Raw genomic sequence first — 25095 nt, 5'->3', positions numbered from 1 at the left:
AAGGGGACAAAATAAAGGTTTTTTAAAACTACATTTTGCAATCCAGCGCTGAATAGTAAGGGCAGAATATTGTCCTCTATCTTTTTACCATCTTATTACATCATCTTGATTTTTTTTTTGAGAAGCTTAGAAAATGGACATTTCAAAGTAAGTGTGATATTAGCAATTCATAGGTTACTCAGCTTCTCCTGGCTATTTTTGTTTGGGTTGTTTTGTGTAGTTGCCGTTGATAGAACAATTGTTCTTGAGTCTGGAATTATCTTGGCTCTGGCTGCCTGCATTCCTAACTGCAATGTGTCCCTCTGTGAGAGTAGCAGGGATTAAGCTCTGTGGGCACATTATCCACAGCTTTCTCTCTCTGTTTTGGATGTTGTTACATAAGGCTTCATATTGACCTGAAAGGGGGAGGGGAGAGTAGATAGGGCTGGGGAGACACTTAGATGACTTGAACTACTTCTTTAAATATATATTCAAGTTTATTTATTTTGAGACAGACAGACAGACAGACAGAGAGAGAGAGAGAGCACAAGTGGGGTATGGGCAGAGAGAGAGGGAGAGAGAATTCCAAGCACGCTCTGCACCATCAGTGCAGAACCCGATGCAGAGCTCTAACCCATGAACCGCGAGATCATGACCTGAGCTGAGATCAAGAGTCAGACACTTAATGGACTGAGCCACCCAGGCGCCCCCAACAACTTGGAATACTCTCAAAAGTGTTGGGACATGTAACTTCCATGGGTTTTATCTCTAGGCTAAAGAGTGGTGGGGAGGGGTATGTGCATTTCACCTGATTGTTCTCCAAGTGAGCTTTAGTTAGCCAACAGATTTCTTGTACAAATACAAACATTTGCTGGACATATTCTTGAATCAAATTTCAGGGATGGCTTGGGAATCAGAAACCTCCTGGGTCATACTTTATAGATCTAAATAGCTACCTGAGTCTAAGGTTTCTCCAGGGAAATTCAAGTTGTTTTTTGCCTACAGAAGTTTGATGTCCTAGATGAAGAAATAAAATAATGTTAAGTGTCCTATGATGCTCTGAATTTAATTCAATTTAATATTTTTGGGTAGCCAGCAAGATTTATTGAGTATTCAGAGTATGAAGAAAATATTGATGTCTAATTTGAGTCTCAAAAGCTTGTATTTTGGATCCCTAAATTAATTGTAATACTTAATTATAATAATTATAATAGTTCATTAATTATAATGGTTTTATTAAGCAATTAAAATGTGCTGGGCATTGTACTGCTTACTTTAATGGTGTAGGTATTTGTATCTCTGCTTTATAATTTAACTAACTGAAACTTTGAAAGTTTAAGAAACTCTCCTGTGGTTACAAGTCTAGTGAAATATGGGAATCTGTCTGTTGTTAATCTATGTTCTTTTTTTTGGGGGGGGAGGGAGGGGGAGAGAGAATAAGCAGTGGAGCAGGGCAGAGAGAGAGATGGAGAGAAAGAAACAGAGAGAATCCCAAGCAGGCTCCATGCTCAGCACAGAGCCACAACCCTGGGATCAAGACTTGAGCCAAATTAAGAGTCAGATGCTCAACCAACTGAGCCACCTAAATCTGCCCCTAGATCCGTGTTCTTTCTAAGGCAGTGCTGTCCCATAGAACTTTCTGTGATGATGTTCTATATCTCTGTGGTCCAATGTGACAGCCACATTGTGGCTATTGAGCGTTTGAAGTGAGACTAGTGTAACTGAGGAAATCAATTTTTTATTTTATTCAATTTTAATTAAAACTAAACTTTATTTATTTATTTTAAAGGTTTATTTATTTGTTTTGAGAGAGTGTGTGTGCAAGCGGAGGAAGGGCAGAGAGAGTGAGGGAGACAGAGAATCCCAAGCAGGCTCTCCTCAGCACGGAGCCTGATGCAGGGCTCATTCCCATGACCGCAAGATCACCACCTGAGCTGATATCAAGAGCCGACCGCTTAATCTACTGAGCTACCCAGGGATGCCTAAAATTAAACTTTAGTAGCCACATGTAGTGGCTGCACCAGACATCACATTGGTCTATAAATACTTGAACTACTCTGATCTCATGTGTGGTCCATTTAGATATCAAAGACATCAAATGTAAAGATGTAGTTGGAGAAAAAAAAAATGTCATGGAAATCAAAGTCATTTATTATTATTATTTAAAAATTTTTTATTTGGGTAGAGTTGACCAAAGCAAAGTCACTTAAATTGCAGAATTCAAAGGGATGTGGACCTCAAAGTTAAATGACTCATACAATTTAGGTAGGAAAAACTTCTTTTGGAAAATTTCTATCGTGCTCACTTCAGCAGCGCATATACCAAAATTGGAAAATTTCTATTGTACGTTTTAGTTGGTGATTATTAATATATTGGCAATGTTGATTATAAGGGGCAGAGCAATTTGAAAAAAGGAAAAATTTGTTCCTGGAACTGTACTCTTACTGCAAGATTCAGTTCTCTAGGCATTTTCCAATCTAGGGAATCACAAATTCCCCGAGTAGCAGGGACACAGGAATATGTTTATAATCAAACTAATTAACAAAACTGTTTTGATTTCTACTTTCAGGCGTCTCCTGCCTCCAGTCATCTGGTTTTTCATAAATGGCTTTAGAGCTGAATATTTACAAACTGGAGCCTTTAATGTTCAATATTCATAAACAGACTATACCTCCAACAAACAGTGATATGAAAACAAAACATAAATGCCTACTTAATAGAACTCTAGATGATAGCCCTTCCTTGTCTGACCTCTGGCTTTATGGTTTGTCAGGCTAGGCTGTCTCCCAGACTGGCTAATTTGACTGTAAAGTCTCTTTTCAGTAGAGACCAGTTTTCTTGCACTAGTTTAATTCTTTCTTTCTTAGTCACCAGTCTACCTAAACTTTTCTTCTTTCTCTTTCAATTGATTACAACTTCACTGTCCTGTGGAAATCTCTTTGTTTACTGCTGTGGAAATCCAGGGGGGCCAGAACCGGGAACATGGCTCTCAGCAATGCTGGGTCCTGCAGCAGACGGGTAAACTGACCAGACCTTGCAGATGCCCTAACCTGAGGTTGGAACTACTCCTGCCCCCATCTCTCTGTGTGCTTACCCTCAGAAAAACAGATTACAGATGTGGACACCAGAATCAGATTGCCTGGACCCGATCTCCTCCTGGCCAAGCAAAGGTTACTTAACATTTTTTGGCCTCACACTCTTCATCTATAAAACAGGATAAAAATAGTTTCTATCTGACAATAGTGTTGTGAGAATTAAATGAAAATAATCTGAGTAAGGGCTTAGCATGGTTCCTGGAACATGTGTCCACTCAATGATTATTGATTGTTATAATTATTGGTTATCATTATTCTTTAATGACCGTAATCCCCTTCCTTAAGGTAATGTGACTTTTTTATAACATGAAGAAATAAACTCTTCATTTTTATTACACCAAAGGTTTTATGGATTCCCCTCTAGTTGGTCAGTTTCATGTTTTTTCTCTACTCAAGTTTATGTACTTTTTCATCCATCCAACCTTCATTGAAGCCCCATGATGTGCCAGGTACCATCTTAGAGATGGGGACAGAATGTTGAGGGAGACACATTTCCTCCAGGTGCTCATGTTTACTGGAGAAGATAACACAGAAGCAGATCCCAAATGTGGTATTCATTCAAAGAAGTCACTTTCCAGTAAGTATTGTTTTATCAAAACAACTTCCAGCAGGGATTGGCGCAATTGTTCTTTGTTTTCTGGTGGAGGGAGGGGCTGATGGATGTTAATAATAGGCCAGATATACCAGACATTCCATCCACTGGAGTTCCAGTGGTTTAATAAAGTCACTCATACCCTGACGTGAATGAACTATTTCTTATCTGAGATGATAACTGAGAAAGTGATAATTGTGGCTCGGGGGTGATTTGGTGGCCTAAAGCATTTGAGAGAGAGCAGAGGTGGTGTGCTGAGCAGAGTGGGAGCCTCCAGAAAATCAGAAAGCCTATGAAGAACTGGCTACCCATGGAAAAAGTCAGAACACTCAGCTCCTAGTCCCTCTGCCAATTATGATTATTTACCATCTCTGGATTTCTCATTTGTGAAATAATGAGAAATAGAAATGATGCTGCTAGTCTGGATAGATGATCTCACAGACTCAGAACTATGCCTGTACGAGGACCCTAGAGATCATCCAGTCCAACCTGTTTTTTAATTTTTTAAAAGTTTATTTATTTATTTTGAGAGAGTGCCCAAGTGGGGAAGGAGGAGAGAAAGAGAGAGAGAGAGAGAGAGAGAGAGAGAGAGAGAGAGAGAGAGAGAGAGAGAAAGAGAGAGAAAGAGAGAGAGAGGGGGAGGGAGAGAAAGAGCATGCATGTGTGAGCAGGGGAAGAGAGAATCCCCTCCCACCATCAGTGCAGAGCCAGACAAAGGGCTCAAACTCAGGAACCTTGAGGTCATCACCTGAGCCGAAATCAAGAGTAGGATGCTTAACTGATTGAGCCATCCAGGTCCCCCCAATCTGCTTCTCTTACAGGTAAAGAACTTGTGACTTAAGAGACGTCAAATAACTTGCTCAAGGACACACAGCTTGTTATTTAGAGAATCAGCAAGTCATTAAACTTCCAAGACAGTGCTCATCTCTAGGGTATCATTTGGTTCTATAGGTAGGATACTGTAAACTTATAACTAAGGGCCAGGATCATGACCTTGAGACATGATGAGGTACTTACGTATATTCTGAATCGTTGGGTTACGCTTTTTATAATTACCATATGCTCACTACAATGTTAACATTAAGTTTATTTTATTATATTCTGATGATTTGAGAATGATATTGGAAGTATAGTGTGTCTGTCTTAGGCCTATGGGCCCATTACTATAAAATGAAGTCACTACATTTTCATGTATGAGTGCTCACTGGCCAGACACTAGCCCCCCTCTAGTTGTCCCGGTTGTTTCTGAGAGTTTCTCAAGTTCTTCCTCTCTGACTTCTCAATGTACTGCCACAGTGCTGTGTCTGCTGCTACTGACTTTTGAACCAGAGCCTCAGGCTCCACCTGCCCCAGAAAGAGACGGAGATGATCATTTCAACCATGCAGTGTTCTCAGGGGGATTAGAGATGATTTATGAACATGCCTAGCATGTAGTAGGTGTTCAGTAAATGTAAACTCTTGTTATTATTTTAGATTTCGCTACCACCAGAGTTTTCAAGACCACTGCTAGATGGTTGGGTTGATGAATTTCAATGTCATTTTCTTCAATTTTCTGTATTTGCTCTTTGCTTTAGGTGCTCTTACAGAGTAGTGAAATAGTCACGTGATTATGAGGGAAGGAAGGAGATCATTCACTCATTCATTTACTCGTTTAAAAACATGCATGAAATTCAATTATTCTAGGCTGGGGGACACAGATATGTACAAGCTATTTCAAGGGTTTACAGGTGATTGAGAGAGATAAGACTCTACACAAATCACAGCAATGCAAAACGGCCGGTAAATTCTTCTTTCAGAGAGGAAGAGATCACTCCTGGCTGGAAAGATAGTAACAACTAACATTAATGTAACAATTTTAAAGCACTTCCACATGCATTTTAGAACTTGATTCTCACAAAAACCCTGTGATTCAGAACCCTCATTTGCAGATGAGAAGACAGTTCAGGGAAAATAGAGTGACTTACCTATGCTTGCTCTGGTATGAAGTCAGCCCTAGGGCCTGACTGTTCAGATTCTGAAGATCCCTCCACTGTATCATCCTAGGAAAGCTTCACGGAGAAGGTGACTTTGTGGACTGAGTATTTAAAGGCGGACCAATTTTGACAGGTGGAGACAAGGCAAGGGCTTTCTAGGTTAAATCAAACAGCACAGATATGAAGGTGGGAAAGGTTGAGACATACTTTGGAAAGTGTGAGTAGAATATGTTAGCTGAACCATTAGCTGTTTGTAGGGGAGTCAGAGATTTAAAAAACAAAAAGTGCACTGCACTGTGGCTGGATGACACAATCTGAATCAGCAGACTGAGGAGTTTAGAAATGATTTGACAGAAGTGATGGAGGGGAAGGAGTGTGCTGAATACAGAAAGAATTAAGAAGATCTGGAGAGGTGAGTCAGATTATTGTGGAGAGGATGGAGGGGGCAGGGGGCCAATTAGGAGGCGTTAAGGTAGGCTTATGGGAGGCAAGGCAAGAAGAGCCAGATCCAAGAAGCATTGACTAGTGTATTAACATGATGACTAGGTGTGGGAGTTGAGAGAGACGCAGGGAGGAAAGATGCCTCTTAGCTTTGAATGGAGTCCCTGGAAGAAGGTGATACCTTTATCAGTGGTGGCGTATTTGCAGAAGGAGCTGACTTAGAAGGGAAAACCATGAGCTCCCTTTTGGATTAGCTGTGCTTGTGTTGCAGTCTGTGTATCGCCACCTGACCGTCCACTGAGAAGGTGGGTGGTGAGTCAGAGGAAGAAGGAGAGTGTGAGTGACCACCCAGGCAGAGGGCTCTTCCTTCCTGAGTCTGCTCTGCTCCGCCCTCCCCCCCCCCCCCCCTTATTGTGTCTGATGACAACAATGCCTGCTATGTGGTAAACACTCAAAATGCCTTTGGAAAATAAAATCATTTAAAAGAAGACTTGTCAGGAAAAGTTTTAGGGCAACGGAGAAAACTAGAGTGAAGGAAGAGAGGAGACAGTGCTAGCGAGGGGAAGCACCAAATTTGAGTCACTGGCTCTAGTAATTTCCCAGAGATTAAGTGCTCCAAGGCCTGGTGGGAGCTGTAAGTGGTAAACACCTGGTGGAATTAAGAATATGGAGAGATTCTGGGGCCAGAGCATTGATGTTTAAGTTGCTACGGATAATGGCAAAGAGTAGAAATGACTGAGTTAGACCCAGGCAAGAGAAGCCTCTGCTCTGGACTCTGTCTTTTAGAGGACCTCACTCTGGCTCTCTTCTGCACCCCTCCTTCCACTACCTCGTCCATGGGGCCAAGGGGTCATGCTCACTGGAACCTGTGCTTCTAGATCCAGCCCTGGGTAACAGGTCCCTGGGATTCCCTGCTCAAATGGCCAAACCTGCTTCCAGGGCCTCCCCAGGCCTCTATCCTGGGTCTGCCTTCATGTGGGTACACAATGCCACTACTTTGCACACTCCAGGCCTGAGCAATAGCCAAGGGCCATCTCTCTAGGTAGGTAGGGGGGTGTAAATAAAGCTTTGGGGGTGAGTGGCAGAACTTGAACTTTGTGGGTAGGGGTATGCACAAATGTTCTTAAGGTCTACTCCAGTGTAGGATGGAGCCAGGACATGGAAAAGAAGGGAAACAAAAATGGGGTGGGGGGCTGGCTTCCAGCCAGCCTTGCACCACCACATTCTGAAGCAGAAGTCCAAGAAGTTGAGAAATTTAAGTTTAAACTTTAAATTCAGGCTTCTAGGTTGTAAAGAAAGTGCACATGTCAATATCAAGTGTTAGAATATATTTTATTTTATATAAGTTTGTAAGCTTGACTTATAACTTCTAAATATTTAGATATGTGATATACAGACCCCCATTTGTGATCCTACCCTCATATGTTAGGAGTCTTCAGAATCCACAGTTTATAAAGATCTCTCTGCTGTGAGCCTTGAGCTTCCTTCCCCTTTCTTGACAACCACCACACTTTTTGGGTGAAAACTTGTTTTATTGTCCGTCTCCTCTGATAGACATGAAGCTGTGTAGAGGCAGGAACCAGGCTGTCTTGTTTACAAATATATCCTAGTATTAGTGGAATGACTGACACATAGTATGTGCTCATGACCCATGTTTAAAATTCTAAAATGATGAAAGATTAGGGTGCCTGGGTGGCTCAGTTCGTTAAGCATCTGACTTCAGCTCAGGTCACGATCTTATAGTTTGTGAGTTCGAGCCCCGTTTTGGGCTCTGTGCTGACACCTCAGAGCCTGAAGCCTGCTTCAGATTCTGTAACTCCCTCTCTCTCTGCCCCTCCCCTGCTCACATTCTGCTTCTCTCTCTCTCAAAAATAAATAAACATTTAGGAAAAATAAAATGATGAAAGACTTACACACTTAATGACAGCAAGTAGGGTGAAGAGAAATGATGGAAGGGGGTAAAGTTACCTTTAAAGAAAATGTCTTGATAAATCATAATAGAAATAGAATGGCAGTCTAGATGTTTCTCTTCCAGTCAGGGAGTCTGGCAAGCACACACATCTATTGCCTTAAGAACTAGAGTTGAAGTAGTTTTTTCATTCTAAATTTTAGGTGTTTGTTGTTTCCCTTCGATGAGTAGTTGCATTAGGATCAGATACTATAAAGTGAGGGCCTGGAATTCTCAAGTGATTGATTCACTGAAGTGCATTTAAAAATACAAATTAAAGGGGCGCCTGGGTGGCTCAGTCGGTTAAGCATCCGACTTCGGCTCAGGTCATGGTCTCTCAGTTCATGAGTTCCAGCCCGGCATCAGGCTCTGTGCTGACAGCTCAGAGCCCGAAGCCCGCTTCAGATTCTGTGTCTCCCTCCCTCTCTGCCCCTCCCCCCTTCACACTCTGTCTCTCTCTCAAAAATAAATAAACATTAAAAAAAAAAAATACAGTTTGACATTCTAAAACGAAGGAAAAATTTTAGTTTTCCTTGAAAAACTGAAGCTTTGGCAAGATTGGCCCACAGTGGTCTGAAGCCTTTAAATGGGCCTGTGCTTATCAACAGGCCACATCCCACCACTCAAAGCTCAAATGCCATGGACATTGTAAGGCTTCTGAATTCATGACCTCTGGACCATGGGATCTTTAAGGCCTTTATACTTTCAAAAAAGTCTTTTAATTTCTTTAGGGTTATATATCTACCAACCTTTGAATGGCCTTAGTGTCATTTGAATTGTACTATAATATCGTATATCTGCTTATATCTGCCATTGATTCTGAAACGTATTAATTCACATACAATCAGAGAAACCCAACTGCTCCAGAAAGCAACTTTCTGTTAGAGTTATTGTCCAAATTTCCTTTAATCATTCCTCGGATGACGCTAAGGGGAGATGCTAGCTTGAAGGAGAGTCTGCAGATCAGAATTTGACGGCTCCCTGAGAGCTGAGAAGATTGTCTGTGGCGGTGGAACAAGAGGTGCTGGGTACACGGAAATGCACAAGTGCCAGAGTGAAGGTTGCAGAACTGGGCTTGGGAGGGAGGATGATGAAGAAACCGAAAGACGACGCTAAAGTGCTAATTTGTTCAAGTATTTATTGAGTATTCACGACGTGTCAAGCCCTGTTTTGAAGCGAGGAATTCAGCAGTAAACCAACAAAAGTCCCTGCTCTCATTGAGCTTAATTCCAGTGCGGTAAGCCAGGTAGCACACACGTAAACACATACATCCCATATGTATGTTTCGGATGGAAATAACTGCTATTTATAAAACCAAAGCAGAGCAAAGGGGCAGCAAATGAGAGTGGCTGCTATTCCAGGAGACCCCGAAGAATCAAGGAAGCGAAGCACCAACCATCGATCGGTTTCTAATTTCCTAGGCTGCTGAGTGCGAGGTGCACCTCCCAGGAAACCCCGCCCCCTCCCTCCCATAGGGTGCAAGGTGCCATCTCCTGGCGAGCTCCTCCCACTTGCCCGCCCAGAGGCGGCCTTGCGGGCGGGGCATCACGCCCAGGCGCAAGGAGCGCGCTGCACCGAAAGCCGCGCGGATAGGGTTCCCGGCATTCTTCCCGTTCTGTCAAGGCCAGAAGAATTACCCCCGCTGTACCTGGCATGCTGGGAACTGTAGTTTCCGCCCGCAGCCCGGCGTGTCGGAGGAAGTAAAAGCCGTTCAATCGGCTCCATTGCTGGCACATGACTTGCATCCTCGAGGGGTTGTGGGGAGGCCTTGCTGGGGGTAGGGGCGGGGATCATCCCCAGAACGGTCCGGCAAGCGTCCAGGCTGGTGGCCGCCCCGGTCACGTGACCCCAGCTTGCAGGGCGCGCGCGACTCCTCAGCGCCATTCCCTCCCCGCCCCGCCCGGCAGTCGGCCTGCGCCTCCCCCGGCGCTACTGCCACCTCGCGCCCGGAGGCGTCACGGAACGTGCTCTCCTCTCCCCCTCCCCCTCCCATCCCCTCCCGCCCTCCCCCACCTCCCCCTCCCGCGCCGAGACTCGCCGCCGCCGCCGCAGCCGCAGGAGTAGCCGCCGCCGGAGCCGCGCGCAGCCATGGCCGAGAACCCGGGCTTGGAGAACCACCGCATCAAGAGCTTTAAGAACAAGGGCCGCGATGTGGAAGTGAGTGTGCTTCCGCGGTCTGGGCCCTCCCGGCTCACCCGGCTGGCCGCGCCGGCCCCCCGGCGGCGGGGAGGGGCGGGGGGCCGGCGCCGGGCTGGTTCTCGCCGGCTCGCGGTGGGTCGGAGTTGGCCGCCGCCTCTAGTCACCGCGGCCCCGGCTGGGCGGAGCGGGCGACGGGACCGCGGGCCGGGCTGCACCCGCCCTCTGGAGCTGCCGGCGCGGGGACCGGGAAATGCCGGGGTTTTCGGCCCCGTCACGCGGGCGCGGCCTGCTGTCGGCGAGGAAGGGATGTGGAGCTGAGGCGGGGTCCGCGGGCCGGCGCCTCGCGGGCCGGGGATGCTGCCACCCTGGTCCGTCTACCGCACCGCGGAGGGGGCGGCCGCGACTCGCGCCGGCTGCCCGTGCAGCCTCCCTCCCGGCACGGCCCCCTCGGTGCCTCCCGCGCTGCCGCACATGGAGCCGGCGCTGTGCCGGTCCCCGCGCATATCTTGTGCGAGCGGGGCCCAGGCGGGCGGTGGCGGCCCGCAGAGGGGGGTGGGGACCAGCCGGGTAACTGACTTGTTTGAGGGTGGTGGATGGGGGAGGGTAGGATGCGCCAGGACCATTTTCTCATATTCCAGTGCTGTCCTTTGGACCGGTCGTGCTGAGCTGTTCTAGCTCATACTCCTCTTACTGCTGGCATTTGGAGCAAGCTGGAGGTGGACAATAGTTTACCATCTATTGTGTTGAGGCTTTGGAAGAGACGTTGTTCCGACCTCCGCTCACAGGACCTGTTTTCTTAGCCTTTCTTGTAGTGGGATTGTGCATAGGATAATAATTTCTTTGACATGCTTTACCGAAATAAATCGGATACATAGGTTCATACGGCCTTGTATATCTCTCTTGCTTCAAGCTGGTAGAATTTCCAAGTGGTTGCAAAACTGTAAACATCGTGGTCACTTAGTTCGTTGCTACACAGCATGTTGCCATTGTCTCATTAAGGTGACATTAGCAGGTACTATTTGCAAACTCGGCTTACCGAGGCAGCGCTAGAGGTCTCTCTGCAGCTACTGAAAGCATTGTAGTATACTGCACAAACTTCCCTGGAACTCTGACCTCTGGATTTGTTAGGGAGAACGTGGTTTTAAGTCCACAGCCTCCTTTTCTAATACTAGGTGACATGATTCGCAGTTTTGTAATTCTTGATAAAGGGCCAAGGTGACGAAGATGTGCGCATTTTATCCTGTCTTAGAGAACGTGGTGGGGAAACATTCAGCGTTCTGTTTTGTAGAGAAACACAAAACTCAGGCCATTTTTCAGAGCTACGAAATTAAAACTAATTGGAACAAACCTAAGGAAATTCTGTGGAGTTCCCGTTTGAATAAGACAAATAAAGGTCATCTATCTCTATCCTGGTCATGGTTAAATTTCTTCTGTGGGAAATACTTGTAAGCAAAAGTGAAATTTAGGAATAGCAACAAGAAATTTTGGAACTGCCTCCTTAATTGGTCCACTTGATGATAGGAGTTAATTTTGAACTTTTCCCATCTTTCTTGAAGCTTACCACTATTATAGTTTTAAAAATGACCATGTTGTTTGTACAGAAGAACTAACAACATTGTTTCCTCTCTTGGATATTGGTGCAGGTTTTTGTTTTCTTTTTTGCCTATATTATTATCTGGGAACTCAGTGCTACCTAGTAAGGACTCCTGCACATAATAGGTGCACAGTAAATATTTGCTGATCATCAGAATGTAATTAATGACTTCCAGATGCATGAAAAAGAGGCATGGTTGCTCAGCCTTCAGCCTGAAAATATTGGTCACAATATTACATTTCCCAGGATACGTTAGAGTAACTAAGGCATGACATAGCAGACATTCAAATGATAGGTCTATGCGGCAGACACTATACTGGGAGCTTCATGACACTTAATACCTTATAACGACATATGAACTAGTTATAGCATTATCCCCACTTTCAGGAGGAAAGTACTTTAGATGAGGAAATGTGAGAGTGCTTACGTAGCGCGTACAAGGTCACAAAGTGGGTATGAGCATTCCTTCCCTAACTGTTGGATGTCTGACAATGTTAGGTCTTGGGTATACAAAAGAGAATAAAATTCAGTCTGTACCTCAAGGAGTTTACAGTTCAGTGGGAATAATGGTAAAGTAAACTGATGATTACAATGCAGTACATCAATAAGTATATTTTGAGAAAATTCTAACTTGAGGCTGAGCAGTCAAGGGAGATGTTATGGTTGATTCATAGTGGATGAATTGGAGTAAACTAATCCTGAAAGATGAAGGAAAGTTGGCCTGGCAAAATGCAGGAAAAGGGAGGGCAAAACGAAGGGGCTTTGTAGGCCTGTGGGAGGAATAGTTGGACAGTAGTTGAACAGTCCTGACAGAGTGCAGTAGAATTGCTGGGGATGTGACTGAAGGGTGAACTGATCAGGGATCAAACCTGGTAAGTGCCTTTGTTGTGGACTTAGGTACAACCAAGACTAGACGCTGGTTCTAATTTAGTTTTATCCATTAGAAACTGTGTTAAATCAGAAACTTACACTACAACTGAGCTTTGTGACTAAGTAGTTGTGATTATCAGGCTGTTTCAAAACAGTGAGATGCGCTCTGATGTGATACTCCTACCTTTTCACATATAGGATAGATGAAAGATAAAACTTTGTAAAGTGTACAACCAGCTGATACACAAATAAGATGCTAGGTACAAGTATAAAATACACATTTTCTAAGGGAGTAAGTTATACCTGTTCCACTAACAGGAAGTTGTGAGTGGGGAGAGGGCTGAGGAGGAGAGCAATTTCATAGTCATTCAGTCGGGAGTGGCTTTACAGAAAAGAGGCTGGTGGATTTTATAGGAAGTATGTGCTGAACTTGAACAGGGAGCGAAAGAAATTAGTGAATAAAGACCCAGGTGAGAAAGAAGAGCAATTAGATTAGGGAGTGAAGAGATGAGACTTCCAGATGGCCCATGGTGGTCTGAGACTGTATTTGCGGCAAAGAGTTACTTGGACAGTTCCTGATAGAGAGATCTGAAGGAGTTTATTCCAGAATAAAGTGAGAAGGTACAACATGATTAGAGCAGTGGAATAAGATGACTGGCAGTAATATTTAGAATTAGTTCTGGAGGAATAATGCTCTTATCCTGTATGTCAAGAGGAATTTTCAAAAAAAAAATCAAGATTGGCAGGGGCGCCTGGGTGGCTCAGTCGGTTAAGCGTCCGACTTCGGCTCAGGTTATGATCTCACGGTCCATGAGTTCAGGCCCCTCATCCGGCTCTGTGCTGACAGCTCAGAGTCTGGAGCCTGTTTCAGATTCTGTGTCTCCCTCTCTGTTTGACCCTCCCCTGTTCATGCTCTGTCTCTCTCTGCCTCAAAAATAAATAAAGGTTAAAAAAATAAAAAAAAATAAATTAAAAAAAAAATCAAGATTGGGGATGGAATGAGGATTTGAACTTCCTCCTCCTGTTCCTTTCTCTTCCTCTTCTGTGGAAAGCTCATAGTGGAGAAAGGGGATGAAAGTTATCTTGAGGTCTACAGATACAGATAGGGGAAGAGTAATTATTCCAGATAGCAGTTTGGAGCTTGGGTGGGGGGAATGGATTTTGTAGCTAAAACTAGGGAGTACATTGTGAAGAGGAAACTTAATTTATCCTCATTTGGTCTGGAATGGGTGTTGTTGTTGTTGTTGTTGTTTTTAATTGTTAATGTTTACTTTTTTTTAATTTTTTTTAACGTTTATTTATTTTTGAGACAGAGAGAGACAGAGCATGAATGGGGGAGGGTCAGAGAGACCCAGGCGCCCCGTTAATGTTTACTTTTGAGAGAGAGAGACAGAGCACGAGCAGGGAAGGGGCAGAGAGTGAGGGAGACACAGAATCTGAAGCAGGCTCCAGGCTCTGAGCTGTCAGCACAGAGCCTGATGCAGGGCTGGGACTCACCAACCGTGAGATTATGATCTGAGCCAAAATCAGATGCCCAACCGACTGAGCCATCCAGGCGCCCCTGGAATGGGTATTTTAATACCAGACCTTTTTATAGAAGACATTGTTCTTAGGCTTTTTTTTCCTTTTAAAAAAGTATTTAAAACTTTTCAAATATACTTACAGAAAAGTGCATGAAATGGAAACGTTCCATTTAATGAGTACTTATAAATCACTCTGGTAAATGCCACTCAAGTCAACTTTGCTTTTTCTTGCTCCTGTATACCTCAAGAATGTAATATTTTTATCAGTAACAATAACTAATACCAATTATTTTTAAAATCTTAACACTTACTGTTTGCAGTTTACCTGTACCAAGTATTTTGTATGGATTAGTTTTCACAACGATCCAGTGAAGTATATACTATTATTATCCATATTTACTGCTGAGGAAACTTGAGACGTACAATTCATAAGTAACTAGCCCTAAGTCATCAAGGGTGGCAGGACCTGGACTTACAGTGAAGCAGATGACATGAAAGCCAGAACTCTTGCTCACTGTACTGTCTTCCCACTGCAAGGAGCCTCAGACCTGAATTGTAGGAAATAACCTCTGAAAGTTAATTAATGAGGAAAGTATTTAAGAAATCTTGGCTATATCCTAGAAATTCCTGATTTGGTATTTTAAAACCTTGCTAATAAAAATTTTTGATATCTTATCTATCATTTATTTGCTTTTTTTTCTTTGTACTCTTGCAAAGTTTCCTTATTAGTGAGGAACTAGTTAGTCGGTTTCACCAAAAAATAACCCATATCCTTGGACTTAACACTTAAAACTTATGTTTAAGTTTCTAATACTGAGGATAATATAAATTTTCTCATCCGCAAATTTGACCAGCATTACCAAACTCACTTCTGTCTCTCTGGAGCCTCTATTGGTAAGTGCTACTGCCGAATTGCTCAAGCTTAAAATCTCCCGGACTCCCTTCTCTTCCCTTTTCCTATTAGTCAGTTATCTGAAGAGCCCTCCTACTTTTGCCTTTGATGCCGACCTTACTACAGCTGCCCCAGTTTGGGCCGCTGTTATTCTCACCTGTGTAAGTATGCTCGTGCACCTGGTTTCCCTGTCACCAGTATCTTCCCTTCCCATTGTATCTTGTGAGTTGGTCTTTCTGAAATCCTTTTGTGTTACTTTCTTGGTAAGATCATTGCCATTGCCTTCAGGATAAAATTAAAAGTCCTTAAGATGCCACACATAGTTCCTTAGGTCTCTTTTGTGCCAGCTGTGATCACACGTTTGAGATGGTGGAGTGACCAGTGTGATTTCTTCTCCAGGCCTTTGCACATACCTCCATGCCTTCTGAACATACCTTCTTTTGCTGTTTACTGGGGCTCACTCTGGCAAACTCTTTCCTCACTCAGACTCCTTTCTATATATCTCTGGAACACCAAGATTGTAATTCTGCCGCACATGTCATCCTACTTCAAAAAAAACCTTTCAGAAGTTCTCCATAGGGCCTTTCCTGACTCACCAATAACATGGTAAGTACTATCAGTCCCTAGGGTTTTTCTTCTCTCTAATGCTTTCCTAAGTGAATTTTCCTTTACCTCTTTGGGTTAAATTGCTGTGGCTACAACAAGTTCTCTGTATGTGGGCTCTGTAAGCCCACTGAAGGTAAAGACCTTGGACTGTGAGTTGTCACGTAGTGACCAGTATATAAAATTTAAGGAATATTCTGAGAAGAGAGACTAGATAGCATATCTGAGAAACCTCTATATTTGGGAGTGAAACTAACAATATTATCCTAAGATGCCGATATTCCTTCTGGTGTTGACACCATGGCATTGATACTGTTGCCTAGCCCTCCTTTGCCAGCCTCTTCTGTTATAATGTATTTCTGCAACATGAACTAATTCATACTTGAATTGTAAAGAAGAATGATGTTAGTTAATGCAGAATTCATGTTGGTTCATATTTGATTTCGGAGTTGATTTTTCACCAGCATGTTAACTGTTTCACGCTCCCAAGTAACAGCAATCGAACATAAACACGTGAAGTACAGACACAGTTGAACACAGCAAGTCGGAGACTATGCACATTGCCCCTTCCCCCATATTCTGCCTCTAGACTCCATAGGTTAACTATGTTCTGTCTTAAGGTGCTTATTGCCCTGCCCTTCTTGATGTAGTTCCCTCTTTTTTCTTAATTTTACAGAACATGAAGTTTTTCAGGAATCTACGTATCATAGAGCAGATAGGTTATACTTCTCTTTTCTTGAATTCACTAACGGGGTGTACAGTCTCTCCTTGTCCTTCTGCCTCAATGATTACTCCTTTTTGGTTGATTTTGCCAACTCTTCTTCCTACCTATTGACTGTAGGCACGTCTTGGGATTTTGTCTGTGACTCTCTTCTCTATTGACTGCTTTTCTTGCCCACATCAAGCATCTCCCTTAGTTTTAACTATCACTTCAGTGTGGGGGACTTAAATCTGTTTTAGGCATCTGCTGGAAATTAATCACATGAGCATCACATCAGCTTCTTAAGCTCAGAGTGTTTAAAGCTATGTTCTGCCTTTTTTTTCTTTTCTCTGTTTATGGCATCATCACCCTCACTGTGACCTGAACTTGAAACTTGAGAGGCTTCTTGGACTCCTTCCTCATCTTCCACATTCAGTCAGATGCCAGTCATGTAGCTTGAATCTCTGTGCTGTTTCTGGATTTTGGCCCTGCCTCTGTATTCACTGCCTCCAGCCGACTTTAAGCCTTAATACTTATCATCTGGCAATTTAAGAATTGCCCCCAAAGTGATTGATGTTCTTTCTCCAGTTCATGAGATCTTTCAGTGAGTCTCATACCTGATTATTTTTTCCAGGTTCAGCTTTTCCCTCCTCTCTCCTTCCCTGCCCCTTCAAGCTCTAGCAACACTGGGCGTCTTATATGCTTATACATAATCTGGAATCCCGCCCTCCCCTGCTTGCCAATGCTATTTCTATTCTCAGGGCTATCCTGCTGACTGGAATATCCTTCCCTGCCTCCTGTTGCCTGACTAATTCCTACCCCTCTTTAAATGCTCAGCTCTGGGTTTAGCTCTTATCAGAAATCTTCTGAATCTCCCCCATCTTCCCAGGTTGAGTTAGGTACCATTCTTCACTCCTGAATATATCTTTCTCATATGCAGTTATGGTTAATATATTTCAATTATGTTTTATCTCTTTCTCCAACTAGATCGTGAGCTTTCTGAGCACATAGACTGTATATTTCCTTTGCCTACATCTTAGTGCAGTGGCTGGAACAAAGTAAGCACTAAAACACTTCTTGAATGAATGTATCCATACTAGGTACTACGAACACAATAATTTTCTTAAAATACATTTTTGAACTGAAACTTTTATTTTTTATTTTTTTAATGTTTATTTTTGAGAGAGACAAAGCGTGAGCAGGCAAGGGGCAGAGAGAGAGAGAGACACAGAATCCGAAACAGGCTCCAGGCTCTGAGCTGTCGGCACAGAGCCCTACGTGAGGCTTGAACTCATGAACCACGGGATCATGACCTGAGTTGAAGTCAGATGCTCAACCGACTGAGCCACCCAGGCGCCCCTGAACTGAAACTTTTAATCTTTTGTGCCTTTTCCTGTTGCTTTCTAAATCAAGTTCAAACTTTTTATTATGATAGGTAAAGTGTTGGGAGATTGAGAGACCTGTATAGTTAAATAATTTTTAAATTTTTCTTACTTTAATTATAGAAATGTTCTTTTTTTAATAATTAAAAAAAATTTTTTTTAATGTTTGTTCATTTTTGAGAGACAGAGTGCGAGTGGGGGAGGGGAAGAGAGAGAGAGGGAGACACAGAATCCGAAGCTCGCTCCAGGCTCTGAGCTGTCAGCACAGAGCCTGATGCGGGGCTCGAACCCACAAACCTTGAGATCATGACCTGAGCCAAAGTTGGACGCTTAACCAACTGAGCCACCCAGGTGCCCCAGAAATGTTCTAATAATTAGGAAAGTGGAGAGAATAGTATAATTAATCCCATATGCACATCACTTAGATTTAATAAGTCACAGTTTGCTGTCTTTGTTTCATCTTTTTCCTCTATATAATAGACACCATGACATTTTACTCCTAAAGACTTAAGGCTACTTCTCTAAAAATAATGTATTCTTACATAAACACTGTATCACCCTGACATAATAACATCTAATCTAGTCCACATTTAAATTTCCCTAGTTGTCCCTGATTTTTTTTTTTTTTTTTTAACATTTGGTCATTTGGTCAGGATTAAACAAGATCAGATCATACTTGGTTATGTTTCTTAAATCTCCTTCAATCTACAATAGGCTTCTCCCACCATTTTTTTATAGTAAATAAACATAACATAAAATTTATTATTTTAACTACTTTAAGTGTATAGTTCTGTGACATTAAGTACATTCACATTGTTGTGTAATAATCATCACTGTCCTATATCCAGAACTTTTCATCTTTTGTAACTGAAACTCTGTACCTATTAAATAATAATTTTGCATTCCCTCTTTCTCCAGCCCTTGGCAACCTTCCTTCTATTGTCTTTCTTTATGAATTTGACTACTCTAGGAAGCTCGTATAAGTAGAATCATACAATATTTGTCTGGCTTATTTGACTGGCTTATTTCTCTCAGCATAATGTCTTCGAAGCGCATCTGTGTTGTAGCATGTGTCAGAATTTTGTTTCTTTTTATGGCTGAATAATATTCCGTTGTATGCAGGTACCATATTTTGTCCATTCACCCATTGATGAATGGTAGCTTCTACCTTTTGGCTGTTGTCCCCCACCATTTTATAAATGCTGTTAATTTGTTGAAGAAATCAGGTCAGTTTTCTTGTATTAAGTTGAACCACATGAAATTTTCATTTGGGAGGTTCAAAGTATGAGCCAAGTATCAGCAATTACATATGGTTCAGCCTAATAAAATGTCCTAATTACTGGATTTGTCTGTTTCTTTGTGGTGTTGCTTAACTTGTTCCTCCTATTTCTTGTCACCGTCTGGATTTTCTGTAAACTGGAGGTTAGTTTTAGAAGCATGATTATCTTCAGTTTAAGCATTTTTGATTAAAAAAAAATACTTCCATTGGTGATGCTGTGTACTTAAGAATATATCCCAGTAGTGATGGTAAGATTGATCAGAAGGTTCAGATGATAAAGAATAGATAAAGATAGTTCAGATAAAAAATAGTTTAATGTTACAATGTCAAAGTCACTGCATTTGGTGAAATGAATTTTAGTTATTTGGGTGAAGTGTGATATAGACTGGGTAATATTTGAAGTGATAAAGAATAAACTGACTTCTTGGTATCCAGCAAGGAGTTAGAAGATGTATTTGGAAAATCTAACTTCAAAGTCAGTGGCATTTTCTCTTTCCATGACTGACACTGTTCCTAACTTGACTTTGATATCTCAGCGTAAGGTTTTGCTGTGTTCTCATTTCCAAGCCTCTGTTCCTTTACTTTGAAGATAAAGCAATAGTAAAAATGTAGGGAAGATATAGCTGTACTTTGTGGCAGTTTTGCTATTAAGAAAAATTTGTCACAGCCTGGGATATCACCACTAAGAGTTAAAGTATGGTTGGGGCACCTGGGTGGCTCAGTCGTTTGAGTGTCCGACTTCAGCTCAGGTTATGATCTCATGGTCTGTGAGTTTGAGCCCCGCGTCGGACTCTGTGCTGACAGCTGGGATCCTGGAGCCTGCTTCAGATTCTGTGCCTCCCTCTCTCTCTCTGCCCCTCTCCCCCACCTTATGCTCTGTCTCTGTCTCTGAAAAATGAATAAACCTTAAAAAAAAAAAAAAAAGTTAAAGTATGGTAAAATAAATCATGACTATATTTACTTGGAATTAATCTTTCTAAATGGTTGGGTTTTCTGGGCTTTAAGTTTATTTGTTTACATACCAAACTTTCTTTTATTTGAAATGTCAGTGTTTGGGGTGCTTGTCTGACTCAGTGGGTGGAGCACATGACTCTTGATCTCAGGGTTGTGAGTTCGAGTGCCACTTTGGGCATGGAGCCCCAAAAAAAGGCACTGTTTCTGAAAATGCCTATACATTCTTCTGCCTTCTTAAATAGAATATAATTTAGTTATTTTCTTGTTTCTTGAGAATCACATTTATGCATATGGGTATCCGTTTTTGCTGTTACATAAGTAATGCCTTCAGGTTCTTAGATTTGTCAGAATTTTATCCTTAATTTTTGTGCTTATGGGATTTTTGCTCTTCATAATTCTTTTGCCTACCCTACCCTTGCAGAATTTGTCGGCTTTCTCTTTGATATTGTCAGCTTGTTTACCTGTAGTAACTCCACTCTTCCTTTTTAATTTAATGATTCATATATCCCAGTGACTTGGATAATAGATGTACTAAACACTTATGAAGCATTTGCTATGGGCCGGACAGGCAGTGTTAATACCCCAAATAGTAAATATAAATAACTTTGTCCTTGCTAGTTTAGTGTGAGAGACTGATACCTAAGTATATACAGTGGACTCTTAAGCAACAAGGGGGTTAGGGGTGCCCACATATAACTTTTGATTCCCCAAACACTTAACTACAGATACTGTACTAACTGGAAGCCTGACCAATAACATAAACAGTCAACTAACATGCATTTTGTATATGTATTATATAGTGTGTTCTTACGATAAAGTAAGCTACAGAAAAGATAATGTTATTGATAAAATCACAAAAAATAGAAAATACATTTACAGTACTGTAGTGTAAAAAATTTGTGTATAAGTAGATCTGCATAGTTCAAACCCATGTTATTCAAGGGTCAGCTGTACTTAGTACAGAGCTCATTCTATGAAATAGGTACATAATTTGCAAAGTACTATGAAAGCATGAAGAAAGCGAGTGACTATACCTGGGAAAATTGAATTAAGTTACACGGAAGATCATACTTGAGCTGGGTCTTGAAGAATGAATAGGAGTTTGCCAAGACAAAAAGAAAAATAACATGAATAACAGTGACTGTGTCATAGAGTATTAAAGGTGTGGTGTGTTCAAGCAGCAGTTGATGTGGTGACCTTACATACATTCCCTTCTTTTGGAAACCTCATTCTGATTGACCTTTCTCTGGAAGCTACTCTTCTGCCATTGGATATCTTTTGGTGAGATTTTTGATCTAAGTGCTTCTGCCTCCTTTGGTTAATTAAAGTGCCTTAATCTTTCTGGTTAATAAAAAGAAGGCCATTCAAATGCTGTCCCTGGCATTTAAATCTTAAATGAGCTGACACTGGGACCTAAGTGATTCATTTTGGCAGAAGTACTGTAAAGGAATCTTTCTTTAATTCCTGCCACCTAGATCTGTGGCGTTGCTTTCATCCTGAGTTTTTCATCAGATTCCACAGCTTTTCCTTTGGTTCTGTGAATTGTTCTTTATTCTTCCAGTAAATTCACCTGCACCCCTCCCCTCCCTTTGTTTCTCAGACTAAACTCAAGTCTGTTTTTATGGTTTGCAACATAACTAATTTAAGATGATCAACTATCCTGGTTTGCCCAGAACTGAGGGAGTTCTCAGGACACAGGACTTTGAGTATTCAAACCAGTAAAATCCTAGGCAGACCTTCATAAGTTGGCCGCTTTACTCTAATTGAAACAGTTGGGACTAAAGATAATGAGTTTGGGGAACCAAATGTTGTTCAGATGGAAATATCCAGTATGCAGCTGAAAATAATGTGTGCAGAACTAGCTTGCTTCAGTTATTTCTCTCAACAGTTATCTGAATTCTGAACTAAGTATGAGAGATAAGACAATGAAAGTAATAATAACCAATAATTGTTGAGCACTTACTATGAGCAAGGCACTGTGCTGCTAAGAATAATATTAAGTAATTCTCACAATTGCTGTTATTCAGGTGAAGAAAATGAGTTAAGTAATTTGCTTAAGAACATGCAACGAGGAGGAGGCAGAACTGGAATTCAGTCCTAGATTTCCTACTTTAAAACTCTCTTCCCTTAATAACCATTTTCTACTCTGCCTCAGGGTCCCTGCTCAGGGAGTGTGTAGATTACTAGGGATGTGATTTAAAGCAAATAAATACTACAGTGGAAATACGTTGAGAGAACAGTGGACACATAGGGAAAGAATCCGCATGGGTGAGCATCAGAAGGCTTCATGGAGATTGTGCTTAGGCTGAAACTAGAAAAATGTATAGATATTTCTTTGGTAGTATATCTTAGGTGGACTTAGGGGTAAGAGACAGCATGACTTGTTCTGGGAAATAATGTAAATCAGTATTTCTTATAGGCGGTGTGTTTGGAAAGTTGGATAGGATAGGCAGGGGCCAGATTGTGAAAGACCTCTCCTATGGGGAAAGTTTTAAGTAGGAAGGTGGGTTTTGTGCATTTAAAACTGTTGCTTTGGTTGCACCATAGGAGATTGATGAGGGTGAGAAGGGAGCTTCAAAGGAACAGTTAGAAAACTCAGGCGACTCAGAGATGGATGGTCTAACAGCATTGGGGTCCAACGGCAGGAAAAGTTACCAGGACTGCTTATTTGGCATATGTTACCTTCTAGAACAGAGGTTAGCAAACTTTTTTCTTTTTTGTAAAGGGTCATAATATTCTCAAAAGGTTAAATATTTCACGCTTTGAGGCCCATACTATTTATGTCACAACTGTTCATCTCTGCTGTGAGCATGAAAGCAGCCATAGACACTAGGCAAACAGATGGGTGCCACTGTTCCAATGAAGCTTTATTTATAAAATCAGGTGGCAGGCTGGATTTGGCTCACAGGGTGTAGTTTGCCTAACCTTATCCTAGGATGATATGGCCAGTAGTGAAGATTTGGAAAATAGTTCAAGCAATGATTAGAGTGATTAAGATGATAATATAGATGAGAGTTCCTAGGTATAAGAACAAAAAAGGGGGTCACCTAGGTGACTCAGTCGGTGGAGCTTCTGATTCTTGATTTTGGCTCAGAGTCATAGGATGAAGCCCCTCCATGCTCAGGGGTGGTGCCTGCTTGGATTTCTCTCCCTCCCTCCCTCCCTCCCTCCCCCCATCTCCCTCCCTCCCCCCATCTCCCTCCCTCCCCCCATCTCCCTCCCTCCCCCCATCTCCCTTGCTGTCTCTTTCTCTCTCTCTCTCTTTCTAAAATTAAAAAAGAAGAAAAAAGGACTAGGGGAAGGAAGAACCCAAGGAAGTACATCATTTTAGGGCACTAGTAAAAATGCCACTGAAGAATGAGTCTGTAAGAAGCTTACAACAAAGTAGCGTATTAAAACTTAGGGGAGGGGGGAAAGTTTCCTGAAGGAGAGGCAGTAGTTGCAATATCAGTGCTGCAGAGAAGAGATGTATAAAGACCTGAAGTAAGCCCTTCATTATATTTGGCAATTGGGGGCCAGGCAGAAGTGGAAAACCCAGAGTGGAGGAGGCTGGCAGCTAGATTATGATGGAGTGAGAAGTGAATTGCAGTTCAGGTAGTAGAACTGGTCAGTAGAAACTCAATTTAAAAATTTGACACCCGTGGGAAGGAGGGGCCACAGGTTAGCAGGAGGAGGAAGTAGGGCTAAAAGAAGGCATTTTGTTGTTTTTTATTTGTTTAGAAGAATGGAATTGGCTGTTGTTTGTAGGCTAAATGGAAGGAGCCAGAGCAAAAGAGTTAAGGAGCTGGCTAGAAAAGGAATAAATGATTGTGCCAAGAGTAAGTGGAGAGCTGTTAGGGAGGTGAAGTAAGAGATAGAAGTTGTGGTTAGATTTTGAAGGGCATCGGGTGGAAAGGACTTTGGAGAAGCGACGGGAGTGAGGATGGGCTGAAGTAGTGTAGGGAAACTGGAACAGATTATGGTTAATGGGCCCTATTTTATTTGGCGTCATTAGTTGTAGAGAATAAAGGGGTCTAAGAGAGTACATGAAGAAAAGGTGTTTCTGGAAATGCAGAATATTTGGGGAACATAATGCCTAGGAACACTGGCCCAGCTGAGGTAAGACTATAATGTTATTTTGGTCACAGTTGTAGACAATTTTCAGTTGATTATATATATCAAATTTAGCTGTAAATGCATTTTAGATTATAGTTAGAATTGGTAAACAAAATTCAGAGTGTAGAGGTCATACTCAATTGAATCATAAAAAAAAATTGAACTAGCAGAAATGTTAGGATTTAATGAGTTCAGACTCTTTTTTCCACAGATGTGGAAACTGAGGACATAGAAAAATAATGAATGTTGGCCACTCACCACTTACCAGTTGGTAACCAGTTGTTGTTGTTTTTTGTTTTTTTTTTATTCCAGTACTTGTGTTATTTAACACAGCACATTTAAGATGCCAAACCCTATATTTTAGAAAACTTACAAACATACACAAAAGCACAGAGAATGATATATTGAACTACCATGTACCATTTAAAACCAGTTATAGGGGCGCCTGGGTGGCTCAGTCGGTTAAGCGTCCGACTTCGGCTCAGGTCATGATCTTGCGGTCTGTGGGTTTGAGCCCTGCGTCGGGCTCTGTGCTGACGGCTCAGAGCCTGGAGCCTGTTTCAGATTCTGTGTCTCCCTCTCTCTCTGACCCTCCCCCATTCATGCTCTGTCTCTCTCTGTCTCAAAATAAATAAACGTTAAAAAAATTAAAAAAAAACAGTTATAATTTATGGCTAGTCTTGTTCATTTATATCTCTACCCATTCCCATCTTTCCCTGGATTTTTTTGAAGCAAATTCCAGACATCATCTTTTATATGTGAGTGTTTTAACATGTGCTAAAAGTTAAGTCGATTCTGATACCTATTCTAACTTGTGAGTGTTTGTTTCCCCCACACCAAGCAGTTCTCCCACACGAGCGGGGTGTCCTACATTTCAATTCTGATGTCATATACCTGGAGGTAGCATCAGATTCCATAGGTTAAGGGCTTACTTCTACAAGACCTCTTGCCTCCCACCCTGCTTCTGATCTCCCAGCTATAGATTGGTGGTTCCTACAACCTCTTCCTCCTGTTTAATTTGCTGGAGTGACTCACA

At 42.1% G+C, this 25095-nt stretch overlaps 1 protein-coding gene across 1 annotated transcript in view; it reads left to right on the top strand.

The window, feature by feature from the left end:
* Positions 1-10013: 10013 nt before the first annotated feature.
* KPNA3 (karyopherin subunit alpha 3) overlaps positions 10014-25095 on the top strand; it is a 103149-nt gene continuing 88067 nt past the window's right edge. The window contains exon 1 of the mRNA XM_058686075.1: positions 10014-10185. Within this exon, the coding sequence (XP_058542058.1) occupies positions 10117-10185 (69 nt within the window). The 5' untranslated portion in view covers positions 10014-10116. The remainder of the gene's footprint in view (positions 10186-25095) is intronic.

Source organism: Neofelis nebulosa, chromosome 1, assembly GCF_028018385.1.
Source record: "Neofelis nebulosa isolate mNeoNeb1 chromosome 1, mNeoNeb1.pri, whole genome shotgun sequence".
In the NCBI taxonomy this organism is placed as follows: Eukaryota; Metazoa; Chordata; class Mammalia; order Carnivora; family Felidae; genus Neofelis; species Neofelis nebulosa.
This window is presented reverse-complemented; position numbering and strand designations above follow the sequence as displayed.